Source organism: Hakea prostrata, chromosome 2 (genome assembly GCF_041222555.1).
Source record: "Hakea prostrata isolate BN-2017 chromosome 2, UWA_Hpros_2, whole genome shotgun sequence".
Taxonomy (NCBI): Eukaryota; Viridiplantae; Streptophyta; class Magnoliopsida; order Proteales; family Proteaceae; genus Hakea; species Hakea prostrata.
The window spans coordinates 50,510,010-50,537,278 of NC_142601.1; the positions used below are offsets into that span (position 1 = coordinate 50,510,010).

At 37.7% G+C, this 27,269-nt stretch overlaps 1 protein-coding gene across 1 annotated transcript in view; it reads right to left on the reverse strand.

Moving 5' to 3' along the window:
• The window catches only part of LOC149024713 (polygalacturonase inhibitor (DUF639)), a 43,424-nt gene that overhangs the window by 15,386 nt on the left and 769 nt on the right, over positions 1-27,269 (reverse strand). Inside the window, exons 2-8 of the mRNA XM_089144913.1 lie at positions 25,980-26,214; positions 25,663-25,749; positions 23,164-23,333; positions 5,616-5,758; positions 5,051-5,228; positions 4,387-4,966; positions 3,278-3,390 (exon numbers count right to left, since the gene is read on the reverse strand). Coding sequence (XP_089001039.1) covers positions 3,278-3,390; positions 4,387-4,966; positions 5,051-5,228; positions 5,616-5,758; positions 23,164-23,333; positions 25,663-25,749; positions 25,980-26,214 — 1,506 coding nt within the window. The remainder of the gene's footprint in view (positions 1-3,277; positions 3,391-4,386; positions 4,967-5,050; positions 5,229-5,615; positions 5,759-23,163; positions 23,334-25,662; positions 25,750-25,979; positions 26,215-27,269) is intronic.

Below are 27,269 nucleotides of genomic sequence, written 5' to 3' on the forward strand. Positions count from 1 at the left end.
CTATATATCTAGTTTGTAACTTTAGTCATGATTGGGCAGATGATGAGGTGGTTAAACTTGATGATAAGGAGATTCCTCAGAGTGATTGTTATAGGTACCTTAGTTCAATCATAAATAAAAACAGTGATATAGAGGATGATGTTTCCCAAAGAATTAAAATAGGGTGGATGAAGTAGAGAGGTGCACCCAAGGTCTTGTGTGATCGATGTATTCGTTTAAAGCTTAAAGGAAAATTCTCTAGGACTATCACTCGACCAGCTATGATATAGGGTGCAGATTGTCGGGCTGATAAAAAGAATTATGTCGATAACTCAGTGTAACAGAAGTGAGGATGCTAAGATGGATGAGTGGCAAAACTAGGAAGGATAAGATAAGGAATGATTATATTAGAGTTGGTCTAAAGTAGCTCCAATAAGTGATAAGTTACGAGAAAGTCATTTGAGGTGGCACGGCCAAGTTCAATGGACGCCTGTAAATGATCATGTTTGGAGAAGTGATCTAATCCAAATTGAAGGAATTAGAAGAGCCAAAGGCAGACCTAATATAACCTTAAAAGAAGTGGTGAGAAAGTATATGCATAGCTTAGGCCTTGTATCTAGCATTGCCTCAAAAAGAGCTGATTGGAAGGTAAGAATCCATGTAGCCGGCCCCATTTAGTTGGGACAAGGCCTGTTGTTGTTGTATTCTATTTTTAGATAAGTGGTTTTCATACTAGATAAAGAAAGAGAGGTATAGAAAAGGCAAACTCATAAGAACTACATCCTTGAAAAGGAGACTCTTGCAAAAGACGGCATCCCCTCTCACCCAGGATCCCAATCTGGGAAATCCCAATTACATTACTTCCTATAATAAATTTCAGATGTCGCATCATGTTTGTAGCTAATGGAGGAATTACATTGAACCAACTTATCTCTTATAAGTGGCTCCCTCCTCATTGCTTGTTCCTAAAGGTCTTTGGCCTTGATTCTAGTTAACTCCTTCATGCCCCTGGCCTCCTCTATCCTTTGAAACTACCATTATTGCTCCCCTCCAATTCAATTGACAGTTGACAAACTTCATCCCTCAAAAGATTGCAGTGACAACTAATGTTATTCTCTCAATGCTTCATTTTAACCAATTCAAGCCCTATTAATCATTTACCCGCCATATACCCCCCCTTTCACTCCCTTCCCACTCTGCCCCTAGTTCTTCCCTGTTTCTTTGCCCCCTTCTCCTCTTTGCCCCTCATTCTTCCCTCTTTCCCCGTAGAGACCACCAAAGGAAGCACCACCAAGGCAGCCTTTAGACTAGCCCACCATGTGGTCGTTCCCGTTAACCTCTCCCAACCATTGGTCCATAGACCATCAAGGACCATTAGTTTTTCCCTTCAACCCTGGCCCTGTCTGCCTCTCCTTTTTGGTCCTAATCCTCCCTTCAAGTCATCCCAACCTCCTCCTAGTCTGCAGACCTGTCTCCGTCAACCAATTGCCTCAGTAATTTGCTTGATGACAGCCTGCTTAGCCTCATCTTCCTTGCCCAGGTTGCCTTCACCATCCTTTTCCTCTGCACCTCTTATCACTAATCCCATAAGTATCACCCTTCAACCTTAACCAGTCGAACAGATGGAAAACTCCAAACAGACCAATCCTCTAGGCCCAGTCTATTGGCTCCTTATGATCAGTAGAATGAGTCCATATGAATCTCATCCTAGCCCATTAAGTTCACTTCCCTGTGGCCACTAAGGGTGTCAATCGGTACGGTTTCGGTATTAAATCGGTATGAGAAAACGGTTCAAACATGGTATATAGTGTGGTACAATTTTGGTACGAATGAACTTATGCCACTTTTGTTATCAGTTCATTAAGATCCTAATGAAATTGTGATCAACCAATCGATATAATTTGAAATTAACATAGATAAAGCAAGTAAATTTAATTAATAGAGACAAAACAAGTAAATCTAAGAAGATGAGTGAATGATGAAACAAAAAACTGAAATAGGGAATTAGAGATAGGGTAAAGGTAAAGTGTTTTAATTGTAAAATTACAATTTATATCCCTTAATTTGGTACGGCACCAATTCGGTGCGGTTTCGGTACGTACCGACGGCATGAGTACCTAAAACCAGAACCATACCGAAGAAATTCAGTTTCAGTACCTACCATACCGAATTTTGAACGGTACGGTACGGTGTGGTTTTAGACGGCGCGGTTCGGTACGGTTAAACGTTTCGGTGAGCAATTGACACCCTTAGTGGCCACCGCCGGCTCTTTCCTATTGAACTCGCTCACAATCCTAACCAACTCGACTCCCATCCCTTGCAAGACTGGAGCCCCCACTGTCCCACTTGAACCAAACTACCCCAAATCCATCATCTTTTCTCAGCCCTCCTTTGGCTGCTTCTCCATCTCATGATTCCACACACACACACACCCAGCCCTACCTCATCAGTCCAACATCCCCCCCCCACCGCATCATTACTGTTCCTTCCTCAGCAATGAGAAGTAATTTCATCTATGTTGGATATCCTTGGTCATGTAATTCCCCGCAGCTGATTGTGCTTTGGAAGGAATTACAGCATTTTCTTGGCTTTCTTCAATCCCTAGTTCGTGCACCATCTATGACGATGGATTTGCATATCAAGTTGCAATTTCTTTGGGTTTTTTCCCCTCTCTTTTTCAGGTCATGCCTTCCCCTGTAAAAGGAAGGTCCTGTAATTTGTAATTGTTGTAATGGTTGCTTCCCGGGCCGTTTGGAGCCGGAGATCAATATCAGATCAAACTATAGATTCAAATAAAAAATAAAAAAAAAAAATTGGGGGAAGAAAGGGACATCCAAAAAACACGGAGAATGTTCAAAGATAACTGAAATCTCCGGATTTCACCCTAACCAAAACTACAAATCACGTTAGTGTAAAAGATGAATATCAGATTTCCTGAACTGGAGATTTTACAACCAAACGGGTATAATTCTCGATCATGAATCCAGAGATTTGAAATCTGGATTCAGACAAAACGCGCCTTAGACAACTTTTTTTTTTGGTGCGTTCACCCAGGAAAAAATAGGTATGATCACATCAGCACATACTAAAACAGGGCACCGAGTAGAGACTAAAACTACATGAATTAGGGTACAATATGAAACAAAAGACAGAAATATGGAGAGTCCTTTCTTATATAGGATAGTAGCACTTTGGATGGTACAAATAGATGCTTTGACATAAGACATAACCATCAAAGCAGACATGTATTGCTGGAGAAAAATTACTGCCAGCCCCCCAAAAAGATGTGTATTTATACCTGATAAACATGTAACATATCAGCATCAGAAACACCGTCGATTTAAAAGGGTCATCCCAAGAGGCCAAAGACTGGATCTGCTTACTCGATTCAACCATCGGAAAAAGTAATTCCTACCATCAAATGGCAACAAGGAGAAAGAAATATCAACCTTTGATATAAGGAAATGTCCAAAAGGCATGCTTATAATGCCTTACCATAAAACATAAACTATTTAAAAACAAAATATACAACAACAGCAACCACCACCACCAATAAGTCCTCATATCTATGTAACCAAAGAGAATCGAGTCCTGGTCAGACTTGATGCATTATAGAACTACATGAAAATATGCTGTTAGCAATGTTTCAATTAGATCTCAAGCTGAGTCCCAATTTAGAGTCTTAGACAACATAATTGATAGCTAAATAACAAACAGAAATATTGTTACACTATGGGATAGTGCAAACCATCCAATTCAGTTACATTCAACACTGCCCTTGGAGCTCCAGAACACTTCAGTGATCAGACACAGGATGATTCAATAGCATACTCTAAAGCTATGGCCGATCCAAGAGGCATCTAAAGAAGATCATGATCTTGATTCAAGAAAAAGAATTCTTGGCATTTTCCAACATTATGTTGAGAAGTAGATTCTAGCTGGTAAGGTGAGGTTTTAATGTTCAAGAAATCATTGCAATAAAAACTTACCACTCCCACCTAATGGAAGGTCCATCAAATGGGATTTTTTTATTTCAGTTAAAGATTTCTTTTCCCACTAAACAATTGTCCTTGTGTGCCTAACACACTACAAACTTCCTAACAAAAGAGAAGGAACAATAATTCAAGGATCTTGCAGGACAGAACTTATTAAATGACATAATGTCATTTGGTTCACCCTTCAGTATATACAATGAGACACTTATACTCTAGAAACTAGAAACTACATGCAACACTTGCATTTACATTTCTTTTAATTCAGATAGTTATTGTAGTCAAAAACATTAAAAAAAAATGCAGCCAAGCAATAATTCCAAAAGCTATAGCCAATTCCTACTGAAATTAGTTCTAATGAACGGCATAAATCTTCATCCACAGGGTAGAATGCACAATAGATATAGGAGTTTACCTTCATAATAGCCATATTTGTATCAATCCCCTCCACCTTTACTTGATCCACAGTCGCTTGTGCTGCCTCAGCTCTCCCTGTGTCATGTTTCAATTTCTTTGCAGCCAATTCTAAAGGATTGATCTTACCAGCACTTAAATCTCGTACCAGGAATGCTGCATCTCCATCAGAATATGACCCTTTTGGTAACAGCTCAAGTCTCACAAGTGCAAATAATGATGTCAGGGACAGTGAAGGCGATATCCCATTCTCATCATGTCGGAGCTTCCCAACATTGAATTGCTCCAATTGACTTGATAAAATTTCTAATATATTATCTCCCCCAGGAAGCTTTTCAGCTAAGTTATAAACAAGTAAAGTCTTGTAAAGAGATGGAGAGTTACGGAAAGCATCTCTTGTGGCACAGTACCGCAAAATGCCTAGAGTAGACCTCGCAAGTGCTTCAGCCAGCTGAGTCTCTTTGAAGTTGTATTTCCTAATAAACTTGTGAGCATGCAGAACCTCAAGACTAATTTCCAACCAGTAGTCCCGACGTGAGTTGCCTTTGAATTCAGGGAACTCAAAAAATATAGGCTCTGCTCTGTAGAGTTGCTCTAGTTAGAGAGTGGATCTAGAAGTCAATCCTCAGATATTTTCTCAATAGCTGTGAACAAAAGAAACTTACACAGATGTTGATTTGTACATCAGGGCTTTATCAAAGAGACGGGCACCCATTGGGCCAGTCAATTCAGCCTTTAAAACCTGCTTCAGGTCTGTTGCCAGGTCATATCTGACAGCTTTGTCATATGAACCAACTCCCAGTGACTCAAAGTATAAAGCATAATTGGTCAGTGTCAACCGTCCTGCCATGTAATTCAACCAAAACTAAACTTCAAGTAGAAAAAATGGTGCTACTAGCCTACTACAATAGCAGAATGGTGAATGAAACTAACTCAGGCATCAACCAAATTCACATTGTGCATTGACTAATCTATCAGATGCATAAGAAAGTGGATTACATAAAGCTAGTCCTTTAGCCAAATCCATATTTATGGTTAGGTTAGAGCAAGACAACTTCAATATCCAAATCAAGTAAATCAAACAAGATTATGTCTGTATTACCAAGAGCTTAAATGCATCAATCTCCCATCAGAGATCTAGCCTAGATTGATCACGTAGTAGAAAACAGTTTGGGCTGATGGATCATAAGGAAACAAAAGGAGAATATAATTGGATGAGAGATGCCTAACCGGGCCATGCAGAGGTTCCAATATGCTGCAGAACTGGTTGAGTGGGAACAGTGCCATCCACATCTAAGATTATCTCTCCCTCACCAAGCTGAAGATAAGAAGCCAAAGGTGTTGCAAGTGCTTTTTTTGCAGCTTTGATGACTCTGTACACAGAAACATACTACAATTGAAATTTCATACACTGAAAGTTTATGATGCAATAACGGTACCAATTAATTGTTTCTTTTTAAAGAACAAACATAAAGATTATGCAAGAAAAATCAAACCACACCCTTACCCTTTCCAATGCATTTCAACAATGGACTCTTTGTAGGCAACCTATTAAGAGTCAAGGCCCAAATCACACAATTCCACTTAACTAAAGGAAAACATCTAACCTCTACAACTCACTAGAGGGGCATACCAGCTTGGAAAAACAAAAATAAATATTAACAGCAGAACCAGCTCAAACATATGAAGCAGTCCATAGACATCAGTGAGCACAGAGAGAACTTTACTGGTAGTCTACCCACTCAAAAGCACTAATATTCAATAGCGATATAGAGAAATACCATTATGTCGAATGAATCCCAACAACAAAAATAAAATTAGCAGTAGAGAGCACCAACCACAATCCAAAATATAATAGCAGTGACAACATCATAAGCCCTTCTCAAAGAAGGCAAGTAAAAGTCTTCACAAAGAAAGACTTAAGAACACATCATAAGAGTTCTGAAAAATAACAAACCTGTTTGGGTTCCATTACAGGCTCACACAACTGAAAAATATCTCAAATTTAAGGACAGTAGCAATCTCATAATAAACCAAAATAGAGAGCACTAGGTACATAAGAAGGAGAGGATATAACAGGGATTAGTTCAGGGAGAGACTGTAATAACACAAAATAAGGATGAAGGCTGAATTAGGCAAAAAGTAGTGGTATGTAAGAAGAGTGGAGAAATAAATAATAAATAAAATAACAAAATATACAAAGGAGACCACTGTTTTTAATCTGAAGAAATTAACAGGAACCAACAGATGAGATTTTGACTAATATCAATCTGGCCCCTCATATCAGGTTTCAGATCTCTTGAAATTATGGAAATAAGATTGCAATCACAAATCCTGTTGGCTGCAATCACTCATAATCACAATAGATCATATAGGGAGACAAATATTTTATTCTCCAACATATTTGTCAAGGTGCCAAGTCAATCCAGGAAGTGGATGGGTGCCTAAGCACTTGGGCTATCAATATGCCCAGGTGCCAATTTGTATTTCTCCTCTTTCCCAACATTATTTAGTATGCTACATTTTATACCTTATATCTCCCAAACCAACATTATGCCACATCAAGTTATAAAGAATCAATACCAAGCCATATAAAGCAATCAATCATATAGAACAATAAATAGCATAACTGAACCAACCCATTGAAAAGCATAAAACAATAAAAACAGATAATTTATACTGTTCTTGCAATCGGTCATCATCATGAGATACGTAGTATTACATTTTCTTTATACTGTTCTTAGAAAATATGATCTTATATTCTATAAGTAACTAAACTGCTCCTGACTTAAAGAAATGTTATTGCTCAGTCTTGTTGACATTTCATATTGCGCAGACTCTGCAGAGGTAGATTGGTCTTTGGAGTATATGCCCTGGTGATTAAGGAAAAATCGTGGAGTCTAGCTGGGAGATTTAGAAGTTGATTCAGGCTTCCTTTTTTTGGGTTATATTAATTTCCTTTTTATGGGATTTATTGATTTGGTTGTTGATTATGTAGTCTAAATTAGGATAGTAGAATCCTATCAGAAATGGGAATGATCTTTAGGCATGTATTCATATACTACAATAATGAGAGCTAGAGAGGTGATCGACTCCTCCTAGAGTCACCTCTCTTCCATCTCTTCTTCTTCTCCTCTTCTCTTCTCGTTTCTCACTGAGTCTAAACCTGCATTCCAGTAGAGGTCCTGGTTTTGTCACATGGTATCAAAGCCTCCCTACTGAGGATGTGAAGCATCTGCAAGTTGAGTTTCGGCGGTTCTCATTATTCTCCTGGCGTGGAAGCACCAACCTCAAGCTGCAAGCTTATTGTAATTGCTAGTATGCATCAGATGCAAAGAAGATAATTGAATCTTCTATGCTAGCGATTGTATTCTCTGTTCATAATTAGTTTCATAAGTTACAGCCATGGCTGATCCTTCAAAGATTATACCCAAGGAAAGTGTACCGTTCCAAATTACAAGTATCAAGTTGGAAGGAGCCAAGAATTATTTTCTTTGGGCTAAAGCAATGTACGCCTTTATCCATGCAAAGATAAATCAAAGTACTTAAAGGAAGAGTGTCCTAATGTTGATTCGAAGGATGCAGCCTCAGTTGCTATGCATAAAATGTGGACTCATGAAGACTCTATGGTCAAGGTATGAATTTGGAATAGTGTTGATTATCCTATTGCTAACAGTATTATGTTTTATGACATGTCCAAGAAAATATGGTAGGACTTGTGTGATTCTTTTGGTCAAGAAAAGAATATCTTTTGTGTTTTTGAATTGCATGATCAAATGTTTAATTACTCTCAGAATGGACCACCGTTGATGGAGTATTATAGTGGATTTAGGGGTTTGGTTGAATAGTTGCAGCAACATCAGCCTCTCACCACTAACCTTGAAACCTTAAAGACATAGAGGACTGAATTCTATGTTTCAAAACTTTTGGCTGGAGTAGACCCAGAATTTTCTTCAGGAAAAGGTCGGATTCTAATATCCGAAACAGTACCCACTTTGAGTGATACTTTCTACAGACTATTGTGCATTAATGGAAGTGAAACTACTCAAGGAAGCAAGAAGAATGCAGCCATGGTTGCTGGTTGTGGTCGCGGCATCTATCCATCATGTGGGAGGGGTGCTGGTCAAGGAAGAGGAAGAGGAGACCATGTTCCTCCTCTAAACTTGTCAAAAGGCAATCGTTATTATTCTCACTATTGAAAACAAAATATGACATCAACTGGAGAAATTTCTACCAATACCTCTTCTAGACCAGCCCCTATGGCATCCACAAGTTCCCCATCTCCAAGTGTGGATCTCAATCAAATTCTAAAGTGCCTACAATAGTTAGAGCAAAGCCAAAATGTTTGCGTTTCCAAATCTTGCCCAAACAGGTATATCTACTGAATCTTATGCTTCGGATTCCAGGATTGTAGACTCTAGAGCCTACAAACATATGACTAGTATTCTTTCCTTTTTTTCAAAATTTTTTGAGTTTTATAACCCTTCTATTATTATGGTTAATGGGGGAAAATTTTCTGCAACTGGTAGTGGAAGTGTTTCCCCTTTACCGAATTTGAACCTTTCCTTATTCATTCTAAATTTTCCAACAAATCTTGTATATGTGAGTCATATTCACAAAGCCTTACATCATTTTGTGTTTTTCTTCCCATTTTTTTTTTCCGAATTTCAGGATCTTCAAACCAAAAGGAGGATTGGTGGACGAATTGAAAAGGATGGACTATACTATCTAACTAACTTTTACTCTTAAACTATGAAGGCATATAGTGCGTCTCCAACGAAATGTCATTATTGTTTGGGGCACCTTTCTTCTAGTAAACTTAGTTTAGTAGTACCTAATTGCAAAAATATTACTTCAACAAATTGTGAGGCATGTGAGTTAGGTAAACATCGTAGGACAAGTTTGCCGGCTAGAAATGAACATGGAAGTAAAGCCATATTTTCTTTAGCTCATCTTCCGATGTATGGGCCTTGTCGAATTCCCAATCGATTTGGTTTTCGTACTTTATTATTTTGTGGATGGTATTTCTAGGTTCACTTGGTTATTTCTAATAAAGGATCAGAGTGAAGTGTTAGAAATAATAACCATTTTTTTTTTTTTTGGCTGAAGTCCAAACTCTATTTAATACATCTACGAAAGCTTTCCGTATTGATAATGCCTTAAGAGTACTTGCAGAATGTGATTTCTAACTTATGCTTTATTAAAGGTATTCTCCATCAAACCAATTGTTCACATACACCGTAGCACAATGGTGTGGCTGAGAGAAAACATAAGCAGTCGCAAGGTCCCCTATGCTAGGTATGAGTGTTCCCAAACAGTATTGTTGTGATGAGGTAATTACAGCTTGTACCTCGATTAATCGAATACCATCTTAGTTTTGGAGAATGAGAGACCTTTTTCTGGTTGTTTATCCAAAGTTGCCATTTTGTTGCATCTCACCCAAAGTTTTTTGCTGCTATGTTATGCATATGTTTTGCCTCAGCCAAAAGAAAAGTTTTCAGCTAAGCATCAATTTGTCACAGCTGATGTTACCTTCTTTGAAGATATTCCATATTATTATCCTAAACACTTGTCACATGATAGACACCTAGATCAGTTGAGTTGCCTAAGGAAGAACTAAATGGTTTTGAGCTTCCCCCTAGCAACCAAGACGAACCTCTTGTCTTCCCAAGTCTAGATGAGGTATCAATCCAATTTCCACCCTGTAGGTTTATCATAGATGAAAAAGACAAACAGTCAGATGGTCCAATCATTGATATCACTTCTGCCGATCCTCCTCTAGTGTCTAATAATTCTAATGATCTTCCCATTGCTTTAAGGAAAGGTAATTGTTCTTATTCACAAAGGTCAAAATATTGGGTATCCTATTTCTCATTATATTATTATTTCTCACTTACCTAATCATTATCATAGACTTAGCACATCTCTGTCTTCTATTGTTATTCCATCTACATACTCTGCGTCTCTCTCTGATTCGGTTGGAAAGCTGCAATGGAATCAAAATTTGAGGCCTTGCATTCTAGGAACACCTGGACTCTTGTGGATCTACCTCCAGGTAATGATCTAATTAGATGCCAGTGGGTATTTGGGATTAAATATAATTCTGATGGTTCTGTGGAGCGCCTCAAAGCACTGTTGGTTGTGAAGGGGTATACCCAAACTTTTGGAGCAGTTTTCTTTGAAACTTTCTCTCCTGTACCTCGTTTAAATTCCGTGTGTATTTTGTTGTCTTTGGCAGCTAACTTGGGATGGCATCCCCATTAGTTAGATGTGAAAAATGCCTTTCTATATGGAGATTTGGCTAAGGAAGTATACATGGAGCAACTTCCCAGGTTTGTTTCTCAGGAGAGGAATTCTACCAAAGTATGTCAGCTTCATAAGTCAATCAATGGACTGAAACAGTTCCAGAGGCATGGTTTGAAAAGTTAAGTGTTATCTGAAGTGGGATTTTCCCAGTGCTATTTAGATCACTCTATCTTTGCACGAAAGACAGGCATTGGCATTGTGTTTAATTGTTTATGTGGATGATATAATTGCTTCTGGAAGTGATAGTGCAGGCATTGAGGAAGTGAAACCATTTCTTAGTAATCGATTTCAAATAAAAGACTTGGAGCATTTGCAGTATTTTCTTGGAATTGAGATTCTAAAGAGTAGTCAATGTATTAGTATTTCCTAGTGAAAGTATATGATGTAATCCCAATTTTAGGATTAGGGTTTAGATGACTATTTCCTTAAAATTAAGGGCTGCCCAGAATCTTCCAGCAAAGAAAACTAATACTATAGGCTGATTCGGCAGGGTTTTAGGGATCTCAAGGGTTTGATAGGGATCTAGAAATGTTAGGCCAGGCTTAGAGTAAAAGGGGAGAGGGTTTTAGAACTTCAAACTTTGCTGTACTGCTGATTCCAGATCCGCTTTTAATGAGTGGGGGTTTGAAAAATAGGGCCTTAGGATTTTGGTTAGGGTAGGAATGTGGCTTTTGTGGTTATTTTGTAATTTCAGATTTGGTCCTAAACTCCTAATGGCTTTAAGTTTAGTTGGAGCCTTGGAGGTTTCCTACTTGCAGTGGGACTCTTAGGGAAGTCAACTAGGGTTAGGATTTGGAAGGGGAAGCAGTGTAGGTGTAGGAGATGCTGATCCTAAGTGGTGTTAGAGTGTGGCTGAGGGTTTATGTTGAACTAGGGTTGAGGTTTAAAGGTTGAAGATGAATTGCACAAATTTAATAAAGAAGATGGAAGTACAGAATTTTTAGAAGTGTTAATGATGTAGGAGAAACCCTAGAAACTAGGGGACCTACAAAGTGGGCTACTAGACTCTTAGAATTAAACACCTATTCTTGACAGATAGTAAAGAAAGGAATTTGCAGCACTTGAAATCTGATTAATCATGCATGTAAGACAGCTAAAGTAGAGAAATAAACACAATAAGTCTTACTGGTAAGCACAACTAAACAAGAATCAATAGGGAAACAAGGGGATGGGGATCTTGGCACCATAACACTAAATTGAATGCAAGGGTATTAAGAAACTTAAAGAAAAATAGAGCTGTCCTAATCAATATCAGATTTCTAACAAGGAATTCAACAATTAACAATGTAAAGGGAGTCTTGGGAAGTTTTTGTTTTAAACAAAACTACTGCCAAAGAATAAATGAGAAATATTTTGGGAGAGTAAATGTTACCTGCTCATCCTGGCTGCAAAACAGGGGTTAGAAAGCATCTAGGAACAGAAATAAGAGAAAGAAAAAAATATTTTGAAGTAGTGGTGAATCCTAGGAAAGGAGAAAAAAATATTTTGAAGTAAAGGCGTATCCTAGGAAAGAGAGTAGGTGATAAGAGAGAGGGAGAGAAAGAAAAGAAACAAAGAGAAGGGAAGGGAGACTAACAAAAGACAACTAGACTGCCGTATAAGGGAAAGAGGGAAGAAAAAGAAAACAAAGATTTTTTTTTTCTGCAAGAAAAATAGAACCGTGGGGTTTGGGGAAGAAGAAGAAGATTTCAGGAAAGAAACTAGATCTTTTTTGAGAAAAAAAAGAGTAGATCTTTGTAGAGGAGAGCAAGGGGAATTTTTCTAGTGGGAAACAAGGGTGAAAGGAGGAGAGAGAGATTACTTGGAGAGAGGGGAAAGAGTTGGTTCTGCCAAGAGAGAGAGAGAGAGAGAAAGCAACGTGAGCTCTTTTTTTTTCAAATTCTTTTCATTCATTCATTGCCAAAAACGAATTCATACAAGGTTTAAATAAAAAAGTTGATCCCTCACAACCCTACATGTTTAATTCCCAAAATAACCCCAACTTAAGTTGTATATATAATCCAAACTCAAAATAATTCAAAATTGGGCCAAAATAGACTCTAGGCCCAGCCTATAAAGACTCAAACATGAAATTAAAATATTTCAATAGTAAACTACTACCCAACCCACTAAGACTAAGGAAAATAACATGACAAATTGCTTATGAGCAGTGTTTCTCATCGGACCATTCAATACCCTCCGAACTCATGATCCATCAACATAGATGTTGTCGTGGGATGATCTCTACATCGGCGTCGCCGGTAAACTCATAACTGCTCACCGATGTCCTCATCAGTTAAGGTTTTAGGTTTTTGATGCAATTAAGAGTAGGGATGGGATGTGGGGTGCTATGCAATCCAATTAGGAGGGAAAGGGGAGGAAAAGGGGGTGGGGATTAGGGACCTAATAAGGGAGGCATGCTACTCCTACCGTAGGATAGGGGAGAGAAAGAGGGAGGGCCAAATGGGTTGGAGAAGGGAGGAGGGGTGTTGCGGGGTAGGGAAAGGGTAGGGTAGGGCCTAGGGAGTATCATAGCGGGTGGGGGAAAGGTGCAGGAGTGTCATGGGGTTTTTGTAGGTTGCTGCCAGGTCACGGCAGCAAAGGGGGGAGGTGAAATAAGGTTGCGCAGGGACAGGGGAGGGGCTGGGGGTGAAGGGGAAGGGGAAGGGGAAGGGGTGGGGGGAGCCCTACGTGGGTAGGGAAGAAAAGGGAAGAAGCTGGGATTGTTTTTACTTACTTGTTTACTTGGAGAACACTTGCTGGAAATTCTGAATGGAGTTGAATATTGAAGAACTTTACTAAAATCTGCCGAGGCCCCCTTAACAGGAACACCAATCCTCAACTCAATAACTTTGCATTCAATAATCAGACTTAACTTATAAAGAAAGAGTTGGCTCTTATTTATAGCCTATTAAAAGACTCTAACACTAAGTGGGATTCCATTGTAGATTAGGATCCCACCACATAATCTCAACCATTGATATAAAATCAGAACATCTAAGGGTCCCTAATGGACACATGCTGAACTAAAAGTTTAAATAACTTAAAACTCTGATAAGCACATGCTAGATTCAAGTTAATTAAAACCCTAATTGCCACATGTGCTAGACTTTGAAAGAACCAAGGATTCAAATACTAACTCAACTTAGGACTTCTTAACCAAACTAGACCCTAGAAATAAACTGGAATTAAATTCCAGCAACTAATTAGGGCAGAAAATGCCAAAAATACCTCTCCTAAAGGGTTCTACCAGCCTGGGGAGGCTTCTCAGGGGCATCTTGTGGGCCCCACATAGATTTTCGGCCAGGGGGTAAAATTTAGTTCACATCAATATGTGATGGACTTATTATTGACAAAAACCGGTATGCTTGGAAGTAAGCCAATTGATAAACCCATGGATCCTCATCTTAAGCTCACTAAGGATCGAGGAGAGGAGAGGATTTTTTAACCCTCAGATATACCAGATGGTTGGTAGGTAAACTTATTTATCTTATGTGACTTGCCCAAACTTATCATATGTTGCAAGGGTTGTTAGCTAGTTTATGCATTCTCCTACAAAGCCGTACTAGGATCCTGTGATCAGTATCTTGCAGTATTTGAAGAAGGCTTTAAGTAAACGACTGGCATATAAAAGAAACACACACCTGAAATTGTGTGCTTATTCAGATGCTAATTGGGGCAGGGTCACGAGATGATCGGAGATCTACTTCTGGTTATTGAGATTTCCTTGGAGGAAATTTGGTTACATGGAGGAGTAAGAAGTAGGTTACAGTGGCTCGATCCCTTGTTGAGGTAGCACGGGATCCTATCGCGCTATGGCTCATACAGTCTCAGAGATCTTTTGGATCAAATCATTCTTGAAAGAAATTGATGTTGAAGTTGAAGAGCCTCTTGAGATGTTTTAAGATAATTAGGCCACGGATTATATTACCATTAATCCGATGTTTCATGAGAGGACCAAACATGTTGAGGTGGATTTGCACTTTGTCCATGATGTAGTTAGGAAAGGAGTCATTTCTCCTTGGCGCAACAATTCGTAGACCACAATTATAGCCTCGAGATCAAGCCATCGAAATAGCCTCCCAGCAAAAATTGTTGGGGTAAGATTGCATCGGAAAACTACCCCCAACTCCGCTTGTGTGGAAGCCTTTGGCATTGAGGTCACCCGTTTTTACTTCTACTGAAAAAGCTGGAGATATCTTCACAAAGTGCTTACCTGGTCTAGCTTTTGTGGAAGAATGCCGTAAGCTGGGGATTGGTGATCTATAGTCTCCAACTTGAGGGGGGGTTGACATTTCATATTAAGCAGGGGCAAATTGGTCTTTGAAGTATATGCCCTAGTGATCAAGGAAGAATCGTGGAATCTAGCTGGGAGATTTGGATGTTGATTGAACCGTCCTTTTCTTGGGTTATATTTGTTTCCTTTTTATGGGATTTATTGATTTGGTTATTGATTATGTATTCTAAATTTATTTTTTGGATAAATTAGTAAATCCATTAACCAAAGAGGAGCAAAGGGAAAGGAAAAAATACAAAGCCAGAGATAGGCTCAATACAACAAGTGCAAAACAAAAGCCAAAGATTGGCTCAAAACAACAAGTGAAAACACCAGCACAAGTGGCACATGGGCATACAATCAAACCAAAAGATCCGATGTAGCACAAAGTGGACCAAAAGGGCAAAGGACCCAGGTAGACCAATGCAGATTACCGATCGGTCAACGACATGGAGAGCCTTCATTGTACCAATTAGACCTATAAATGGATAACCGAAATCCGCCTCCAAATTCATATTCGTATTCGTTTAGGAGCGTCCGAATCCGAATTTTTTCTTACCGGAAAATATCCGAATCCGTTCGATAACTAAACGGATTCGGATTCGGATATTTGCTAAACGGACCGGATAATATCCGGATAAAATATTATCCGGTTATAATAAAACATATTTTTTTTATTAAAACTACAAAGTAAAAGATAAAAACTAAAAACTTAACACGTTTGAAATTTAAATTTCAAATCAATTTCTGTTTTTGGTAAATAATCTCAAAGGATCATTTACCAAAACAAAGTAAGAAACACAATTACCAAAACAAAACACCATTCAAAGTTTAAAACGTGGAAGGAAACTTCTCCAACACTCAACGCTCAACTCAACCGTCCTTCCTTAGTTCCTCTCAACCTCTGCGTCTTCTTCTAGAGGAAACTGTTGGTCTGCTGCGTCTTCTTCAAGCTTGGGAAAAGAACAATGAAAACCAGGCATGCAGCAAAAATTCTAAGGTAGAGAGACTATTGCAATACTTTCTCTCAACCAACAGCAAAAACGGCAAGCAAAGGTGATTCTTCTAGGTTATATTCTCCATTTCTCCTATCTATTTGTTTTTGAATGCAACAGTTACAGATGGCTAAAGCTCTTGAGTATTTTTTTTTTCTTTCTAGGTTATTCTTGCCAAATATTCTGTAGTTGCTTGGGAGTTGGGACAGAGTGGAAAATTTTGAAGTTAAATATTCAAAAGGTGTGGACCGTCTAGTGTGTTTGAAGCCTTGAATCCCCAACTTCATTTCAAAAGGTATGTTAATTTTTTCTTTTGCTTGAGAGTTGAAAACCCTATTCTGCATTTCAAAAAAAACTTCTTTAAACTCCACACCAAACGGGTGGATTTCTAAGAAATCTCATTTGTTTAAAATTGTTTACATTTTAAATTTACCATATCTAAAACATCACCAGACGGGTGGATTTCTAATATTTTGTATTCCAGTCTACCATTAGTGTCTTCTAAACAGTCCATTAAACCTAAGTTCTTAGTTTCCTGCACTTCATCTTCTTCACTGAAGTTGCAGAAATTTCCAGATTTGCAAAATTTTCTCAAACCACCCTACTTCAGCCCTACACCTCTAAGCTGTTTCTGGACTACAAAAAACCAACTACAGAAGTCAAATCTGCAGAACCAGCAGCCTGATCCCAATACCCTAATCTGACCGAAATCCTAAACCCAATCCTACTTGGTCTAGGATTTGATTTATTGAGTCTGAATTCTAATCCTGATATAAATTCAGATCTGGACTTCAATTCCAGCATACCTGAGCAGAGTTAAAGCCCCATAGAACCTATAAAAACTCTAATCTAAACACGTAGAAACCCTAATCAGTGCTAGTTCTTATTAAAGAGGTTCCTGATTAACAAACCCTGAACCTAGGTTTACATCATAAAGAGGATAGGGGAAAGGAGGGAAATCTGAGAAGAATTAGACTTGAAGAAGCAGAAGAGCACTCATAAGAAGAAGAGAAGAGAGAGAGAGAGAGAGAGAGAGAGAGAGAGGCTGCAAACACACAATGTTAAAGCATCAATTCATCCTTTTTATCTTCCTTAGTCTTATTTTTATTGCAATGTAAGGGCCCATTTATGGCCTGACTAAAACTTTACAAGAAATAGAAATTTAGTAGACTGAAAATAAAAGCTAATATCCTAGAAACTAGTGTCAATAGAATCTTAGAAGAAAATCTACGTAGCCTCTCTTATAAAGCCATATGGTGAGGTCAACCTTCTTTCATGAATTGGAAGCTGATGATGCATGCATTCTCCTCCTACTTTCTACCTGTCTCCTTTGCATTTTGGATTTTGGATTTTGGATTCTCTCTCTCTCTACCGTATCAATGGGTTTTCTTGTTTTTCTTTTGGTTAACTATAACTCTAAGGGTAAAATAACCTAAAAAGAGATACCCTAATGAACTTGAAAGATCCAAAGAGACACAGCTTTAATGGAACTTGTTGAATTGTGATTTGGAAAGACCATGAGAAGAAGTGGTCATTGTGGTTAATTGGTAGCTGAATGACATCAGAGAGGCCAAGTTTGACCCAAAAAAAATAAGAACATCAGAGAGACAATACTTCCGTTTCATCTCATAAATTTGGGGTCTAAGTCTTCCCTTTCTCTTCATCATCTCTCTTCTCTTTTCTTTCTTGTTTGAAGATTGACGATTACTTTAAATAATTTCAGGAAAGAAAGAAGAGTTAGCTTTGGAAGGCCAGGCAAGAACCCAAGAAACTATCATTATGAACAGTTAAACTTTGAAATATTTTAATCAGAATAATTGTATGATTTGTTTGTATTTCAATAGTTAAATTTTGAAATATTTTAATCAGAATAATTGTATGATTTGTTTGTATTTTATTGACTTTGCTATGACAAATGATAATGGATTGAAGCCATATCTGTATGTTGTTTATATTAACTTTTGGATTGTGAGATAGGTAACTTACTGGGGAGGGATTGATTTGGCTTGTTGACTTACCTACCAATAATGTCTCTCATGGATTGGCATGGATGGTAGCTCTCTTTGTTATTTGCTAGCCATGTTAGTAGATAACATGGGCCATTTTCTTTCTTATGTACCTTCCCTTTTGTGTTGTTCTGATCATAATCTCTTATCTACCCCTTTGTCTTCATTTATAAGACTTGGATAGAGATGTTCAAGCCTTAAGTCTCTCTCTTAATGTTCCTCATTTATTGGGTTACTAGGTTTTGTTCCTACCATGGCCCCTTTAAAGGGTTTTATTTTTTTGTTTTGTTACTTTTCTTAATTCAATGTGTTTATGGATGCAAATATTTTTTGGAGCACATTAATACTGTACATGAAATTTTTTATGTATGTTTTATATATTTGTAAATATAGATTGTTAATTAATAATTGTTTATTGTATATTAGACATGGCTGATCTTCATTGTAGTTCTGCTGCTGCATCAACTACTACTCCTAGCAATGTTCTAGCTGCCTCTAATATTAATGATAAGGAGGTTGAAGATGTGAGTACACAAAAAGATAATGAAGAAGGGAAGATTGGTGGTTGTGTAGATATACCCAAACCTAAACGTCGCAAAACAACATCCGTTGTTTGGAATGACTTTGATAGGGTTTTCTATGATGACAATAAGGTGACAGCCACATGCAAGCATTGTGGAAGAGTCTTCAATGGTGCAAGTGCTTTAGGAACATCACATCTAAGTAGCCATAAGAAAACTTGTAGCAAGAGGTTCACCACTCCTATCAGTCAACAACTTCTCTCCATCACAAAAAATAGTACTAATGAGTCTTATAAGGTGGGGAACTACAAGTATGATGCTGATTATACTCGAAAACTTTTTGCTAAGATGGTTGCTAAGCATGCTTATCCATTCACCATGGTTGAGCATGGTTATTTTGTATTATATTCAAAAAGTTTGAACCCTCTATACAAGAAGTACTCAAGGAACACATTGAAAAAAGATGTGTTGGATCTCTATGATGGAGAAAGAGAGAAGTTATACAAGGAGTTGGATAAGTTGACTTGCAATGTTAGTTTCACCACTGATTTGTGGCATCAGAACATCAAAATATTGGCTATTATGTTTTGACATGTCATTACATAGATGATGAGTGGAACTTGCACAAGAAGATCATTTCTTACAAGATGCTTCCAACACCCACACAGGTGAGGCTATTAGTGAGCATGTAAAGGCTCAGTTACTAAGTTGGAATCTTGACAAGAAAGTATGCTCAATTGCAGTAGACAATGCTTCCTCAAATGATGTCATAATATGTTATTTAAAAGAATGGCTTGGTAAAAAAGGAGCATTGATGGGAAATGGAGAGATTTTTCATGGCGGTGTTGTGCACATATATTAAATCTCATTGTTCAAGATGGATTGGTGGAGCTTAGAGATGAGTTGGTAAAAATTCGACACATGGTCAAGTGGATAAATGCCTCACCATCGAGATCTGAAAAATGGAAATATGTTTTATCCCAATGCAAGTTGGTTGACAAAAAGAGTGTCTCTTTGGATGTCCCAACAAGGTGGAATTCTACCTATGAAATGCTTCATGATGCTTTAGTGGTAAAACTAGCTTTTGAACGTTTGGCAGAATTAGATAACAATTTCAAAAGTTTACCAACTAAGGAAGAGTGGGAGAAATGTCAAAGAATTGAGGCATGCCTAGAAGTCTTCTATGATGCAACTATTCATATGTCAGCTTGCAAGTATCCAACTGCAAACTTTTATTTTAAAGATGTATGTAATGTTCTTTCAAGGATACATGCTTGGGAAAAAAATGAAAATGATTCCATTAGGTCTATGGCAATTGCTATGAAAATCAAGTTTGAAAAGTATTGGAAAAATACTACATTGTTCATGGCACTTGGGGCTATTCTTGATCCTCGTTACAAAATGAAATTAATTAGGTTTTGTATACGTAAAGTTTGTGGGAATGTTGATGCTGAAAATTATGTCTCACAACTTAGATTTCAAGTGGGTGATCTTTATGCTGAGTATGCAAGCAAATATGGCAGTTCAAGTGAACACAATATTGAGGATGTTTTTGAAAGTTGTATTAGAAAAGAATCTGATGGAAGTTCTAGCAGAGAAAATAAGAACTACAATGATGATTTCCATTCTTTTCTAGTACAAGAGGAAGATGATCTCATGCAGCCCCTGAAGTCTGATTTAGATCAATATCTGGATGATGGCTTATTTCCCATTGTAGAAGATGATTCTCGTTTTGACATTTTTCATTGGTGGAAAGTCAATGGCCCTAAGTTTCCAATCCTCTTTAGAATGGCTCGTGATATCTTAGCAGTTCCAGCTTCAACAGTTGCTTCTAAATCTGCTTTTAGTATCGGAGGTAGATACATCACTGAATCTCGCTCTTCCTTACTCCCTAATGTTGTTGAAGCTTTGATATGCTTGAGAGATTGGTTGCCTGAAGTTAACTTTGGTAAGTAATTATAAATATATAACTTTACATAATCTCTTTTTTAGAATGTGTATGGTGTAACTTATAGATATTATTATTTCTTACTAATTTGGGTATTTCTATTATATTGTATGGATCAGATTCAATTGTGGAAGAATGAATTTAACTATCAAATGCTAATGACATGGATAGTTGGACATTTGCTAGGTAAACATTTCTAATGCTACTTTTTGTTAATTGTGATCACATTGTTGCTATGGTTTCTTATTAATTTTTATTATAGTTCTTATAATTATGATTTAAAAAAAAAAAAAAGTTTCCTTATAGGATTTTCTCAATATTCAAATGGTTATGGATGGTTGTGACAGATTACGGTTTGCGGGGTTGGATTAAATAGATTCTCTTTAATAACTTTACCTTAGATAAGATGTTTATCTCTTTGGACAGCTTACTTAACTCTTCATTAATTGTTTTGCAGGTATTTCAAAACATGGAGAATTACGGGGTGGCAAGCATTTTTTGCATGTGCAAAATGACATAAGTCGTGGCCATTTTTCTTGATCCCTAATTTTTTTTGGATTTCATCTAACTTGATATTTACTTTAGAATATGTCATGGTCTATTTTTATATGTTTTGTATTAGTTTAAATAGCTTTGGATAGTTTCTTGTACCGTTTGTAATAGGTTATGACATTTATGGGTGGTATTTTAATTATAATAGATTGTCTTCAAATAGTTATAGATGGTTTTGTGACAGGTTATAGATGATACAGGTTATTGGTTCGAATTTCTTTGAATTATGATGGATGACTTTTCTAGAGGTTATAATTTTTATGAATGATAATGTGATTGTAAGTTTGTAACAGGTTATGGTTTTTGATGAATTATAATTGGCTGATTTGTTATAGGATTTTATATATGATGCTTATAGATGATATATTATTAAGTTACCTAGGATTTGTTAAATTATGCTGATTTTGTAATAGGGTTATTGTTTGTGGTCTACGAATGTATAAATTTGATTGTTTTTAAACTATGGAGAAAATAATCCGTTAAAATATATTCACCAAGGTCAATCCATGAAAAAATCATTAGAATAATTTTTTTTCTAAACAGGTTGATAATTGGAATCGAAACCGGAAATCGGATAATGACAATTTTCAACCAGTAATCGGATAGTTTATCGGATCGGATAATTATCGGATATCCGGTAGAGTTTCGAATTTGAATTCGAATTCGGATAGCTATTAAAAAAATCCGCCGGATATTGGATCGGATTTGGATAGCGGATTTTCTTTTCGGATTCGGATAGTAGTGTATCCGAGCCAAATCCGATCCGTTTACAGGCCTAGTACCAATGCATGGGACATGTAGCAAGGACCAATGTAGCATCACAGACACAAGGGTTGGTAGCATCACAGGATTGAGATGAATCCAGACTTGAGCTTGAACTTGATTAAAATACATTAGCAACAATGGCCCTCATGGCTTCCCTAGTGCCCAAAAAGACCATTGAAGGCTGGAACTCTCAACGATCTAAAGTTGAACCCAGAAACAGAAAATAGAGAGGGAGAGGGAGAAAGCGAGGGAAGAGATGAAGAAGAAAAGAAAGGGGAGAAGGAGAGAGAAGTAGAAACAGAGGGAGGAGATGAATCCACCTGTGTTTGAACTTGATTGGGAGAGATCAGCAACGATGGCTCTGGGAGAGATCACCAACGATGGCTCTCACGGCTTCTCCCGATGCCTGGGAGGCCATCAAGGACTAGAACCCTCAACGATGAAGCTAAACCCAGAAACAGAAAGAGAAGGAGGAGAAGAAATCAAAACTGGGATACAAACTGAATCAGATAGACCAACAATGATGGCCTTCATGGCTTCACCCCTTGACACCAAGAGGACCATCGAGGACTAAAACCCTCGACGACCCGAAACAGAACCCTGAAACAGATTTTTTTTTTTTTTTTTTTAACCAAATGGAGAGGGGAGGGAACAAGAGGCGAAGAAGCAGAGGGGGGGGAGAAAGAAGAGGAGGATGAAGAAACAGTAAAGAGGAGAAGAGGAGAAACAAAGAGGGATAGAGAGAGGAGAAAAAGGCGGAGGACCACCAGCAACACTCCACCACCAGAATTGCCGACGATTTCTAGCAAAGGCAATGATCGCACTTCTACTGAAACCCTAAGAGGTAACATAGGAGCCATACACAGCTACACATCCGCCTGAAGGAGAATCTCATAAAAGCTTAGAGCAAACTGTTCAGAGGAGAAAAACAAGAATATGAGAGAGAGAGAGAGAGAGAGAGAGAGAGGGAGAAGCGGAGAGAGGCAGAGAGGGCGGAGGACCACCAAAGTCTCTCCACCCCCAGATTCACCATCAGCTTCTAGTTTACAAGGCTAGAATTGCTTCAGAAACTAAGAGCAGACCAGAGCTTCAGCATCTTTTTCCAATCTGACGGACTCTTGCAGTAAGTGCTCTCTATGTTTCGGCCCAGCTGGAGTTCGTGGTGCTTTTTTCGATTACGTATTCTAAATTAGTAGAGTAAAATATTCTAAATTTGGATAGTAGAATGCCATTAGATATGAGAATTATACTTTTATGTTAAAGAGATGCTCATGTACATCTATTAATATAGGAAATACCCAAAATATTGAAGTGCAGAGTCAGGAAAAGTTATAGCACAGATCTACCTAAATCTTCAAGAATCAGCAGAAGTAAATGGAAAGAGAAATCTGGATTGCACAAAAGCAACATTTCAAGAATCTGATGCGTACTTGTTAAGGCTTTTAAGATATTTATCGTAGATGATAAAATGCAGCTGGCCACCTGTAGAGCTTGTAAGTGCATCAAAAAGATTGTGGACAGTAATGATATCTGCTACTGCAGCACATCCGGGAGCAATTCGTGCAAATGCCTCTGGCCCAACTGTTTCCTTGTCATCTACCTGATGAATAGAATGATAAGGAATAGAAATAAGAAAAATAAAGAGAAAAAAACATAAATAAATAAAAAAGTACAGACAATTAACTAATATAACCATTAATTCACACTGGAGTAAATGCAACAAAAATCTGACGTAACACAGCTTTAGGCTGTATAAGGATGCATCATACTATAAATTACGGCCTTTCCACCACTGTATATGGCATAAAATTTTATTTAGTATCATTGTATGTTAAAAAGCAACTTAAGATACAAGATTTTAACAGACTTTTCCACATTTCTGATGTATGCACTACTGTTGACACATAGTTGGTATATTTGCATGGTAATAATCATGAAAAGTTTCAGCACATTCTGAAGTTCTGGGGAGAAATTTTTACCACATGGCAGGCTTTTAAAGCATTCCAAGAAAAATCTCTTAAAGCAACCTAGTACTTGCTAACTTCTTCTGTCTTTTATTATACCTACTTATACTCTAACATGTCCTATTATCTATTTTCCTCATTCCTAAATTGATTATATGATCTGTCAACTGATGCTTATGGACATAGTTCCTCTCCAACCAGTCTGAAAGGTCTATTATTATGGAGAAGCCTTCTGTGTCAATGAATAGTAACCACACCTCAGGTCACCTTGTTTTCATCAGTAAAAGGAAGTATGTCTCAGCAATTGTTGATGGTCAAGCAGAGGGCAAGCAACCTATTGATTCTTCTTGAGAGAGTTCTGAACATTTGACAAGAAGTTTCAGAGAAATGGAAGATGTTTTGGAACTATCTAGTAGCATAGAAGAATTTGTTGGAGGGAGTATGGAGGGAGAATTGGGGTGATCCAAGAGCACTGGAATGGGCCAAGGATGCAAAGGTAAAGAAGTCGAACTCAAGGGCAATCTCACCCCTTCAAAATAGCAAGTCGGGCCATTATCATGGGGAGAAATTCTAAAATCTTATATCTTTTTATTTTTTCCAAAGACAGTGGTCCATCTTGAGGGGTATATGGTGTCATTCGGGACTGAAACTTTCTCACCAGCCTATTTCAGGCCATTTGAACACATTGGTGGCCTTACATTTATGAGAAAACAAGTGCAAGTAGGAGTTCAATTTTGGACCCAAATTGGAAAGCCAGCTGACATAAAAGCCTAAAATGCCCTCTTGTATACACTGTATACAAATACAAAGCCCTCCACTCATAGATTGATTTTCAAACAAATTTGTTAATACAATACACATGTTCAAAGTTCATATATCAATCCAAAGGTACAAGTCAAGACCCCACTGTCATACATTTCACATGATGAAATTCCGACAACCCCAGCTTCTAGCAGCACAATAGGGGCTAAATGGCTGTCTTGGTGGCAGTGTGTTGTCAAGATATCTTGACTCATCAAGTTGGGATGCTTTTTATAACATTGTTTGGATCAAGTTCTAGGTCTGACCAAAATTCTGACTCAAGATCTCAGCTGGACAGAATCTCAACCAAGAATACATTTTTTATTTCGCCACCTTTCTTGTCTTGTTTTCTAGAAAAAGCAAGATATCTTGCAAGTTCTAGTTCTGCACAAGGATGCAAACCTTAAGAGTGTTCGAGTCAGTGAGAACTTGGTTCTTTTAATGTGCCTTGGTTGTTCTACAACATCATAGAAGATTAAAGTCACAAGCTGCCCAGGAACAGCTAACAAGCAATGTGTTTTTGTGCACAAGCCATCTTTTTTATCAGTGGACTCTTGGATTATTGTGGTGGTGCTCTGGGGATTCTTGTAGCATACACTGCTTTAGGTATGCACAGCTGTCTGATGTTTTTCTTCTTTCTCAGACGTATATTATCTCTTTTCTTTTTCTTGAAAAGCAAATATCTTACTGTTGCCTTTCAGGAAAATAAAATGAGTTGCTTGACTGAGGTCCTTTTTCGATCCCATGCCTGCTTCACTTAATAGTTTTCTTGTGTTCTTTATTTCATTCATAATTGTTCTTTTGACTTAACTTACCAGCATGGACAATAATACACAAACATACGTATGTATGGCAGTTGCACTGAGTCTCCTATCTATGTAATCAAAATTTGGAAAATGGAGAAGTACACAAAGTAATTTCCGGTGATTTAAACACCAAAATCCACTCATTGGGGGGCCTTACAGTTTTTTCACCTGTAAGCAGAAACATGGACAGGTACAAACTGAAGATTCAGTATATCTTCAAGGTTACAAACCATAAAAGGTGGCCACATTCTTGATTTCAGATGTTGGTGGTTCCATGCTTCACAAAACATGTGCATTCTAAAAACAGAAGCATAGAGAAAGATACCAGGAAAAAATTTAAGGCGAGGCAAAGACCAACCTGGACAGCCATGCTTGAAGAATTTGAATAAAATAGTGACCCCTCATCCTCGTCCTCAACATCCTGATTATTGCAAGAGGCATTTTCCTGCAACAGAAAAGCATAGCATAGCCCCATCAAGGCCTAAAACAATATGACTAACATCAACTTCAGCCACACCTTAGCAAATTAAAAAAGAAAAAATCACTATATTAACCCAAACACCAGTAGTGAGGTGCAAACCAAGCATCTTGATAGAATTACATCCCATAGAAGAATGTGAACAAAATTCCAGGTTTTCTTACAAATACCAAGTTACCAACAAGTAGATATCTCACTTTCTGTAAGAGCTCACTCTTGACCCCTGAGTCTTCCCATGCAAGCATCATATCATATGTCAATCGGCGAATCTCTTTATCACTCAGATAACTCGGATGCTGGGTTACGATGTCCAATGCTTGGTACGAACAGAACTCTACCAAATTCCTAGCATAAGTAAGAGATTGCTGAGCATGTTCAGGTAGCTCAGTCTCAAAACGATGTTGCAACTCTTCAGTTGGAATTGAAAGTATCCTGCAATTGCATGTATGAAGCTTCAAGAGATGTAGTTTGTTTTGCAACAATCTGGAAAATTATTTTTTCTTATTTTTTAGGAGGGGTGAGGTGCAATAGATAGACAACGTTTATTATAATATCTCAAGAGAAAGTACTACCATAAATCAGAGCTCTATATAATGTATCAGGATGGAAATAATCTGTGAAGACCTTTGTCCTCACTTAAATGTAACTTGTCTTGAGGACTGTAAGTAGTGAAAGATGTCATTCTCATTTTCAGCGCAGTTATCAATATTATCTACATTTCCTAAAACCCACTGGCTATCTCAGAATCCACATGGATGTTACCCTCAATTATTGGAAGATGGAAATTTTCTGATTTGAGGTAAATGTTCCCCAGAAGTTAACTACTGCTTTTCCAAGTCATACTTTCTTTATTCTCAATTACCAACATTTCCCAATTTGTTTTGATAAGCAATGACTTGCTGAAAAGAAATCGTAATAGGAAATCAGCTTTCAGGTTAAATTGTCATTTTGGGAAAATTTTACACAGATAAACAGAGCCTAAAAGGTAAAAGGAGAAAAGAAAAAAAAAATCCAAAGTAGGTGCAGATCTTCTACCTCCTTTTAGTTTGTTATGTATTTCATGCAGAATTACTTCATAATGTTCCACAAAAGATTGGTTTCTTCATATCTCAAAAATAATTAGTTCATTATATTTCATGATCAAGGACAAGAAAGAAGACGATCCATCCTTATTATCAGCTCTTTCTTCATTTTTTTCTTTTTCTTTTTTAAATTATCAGTTCTGTTAGTATCCATTTCTGCTGGCATCACTGAAGTAGGGGCAGTCCATGGGATTTGAAAAAAGAAATTAATCAACTTCTGTTCATCCCTTTGGATGATTCTGCTTTAAATGACCGAATTCGCCTTAAATTAGCCTAAAGTAAATAAAAAATAATCAATTGTAAAGGCTGCATTCCAATTTAAGTCAATTCGTGGGCGCCTAGGTTCATCCATCTAATTTAATCCAAGGAAGTAAAGCATGTACAGAGTAGCCTGTTTTTGGATGG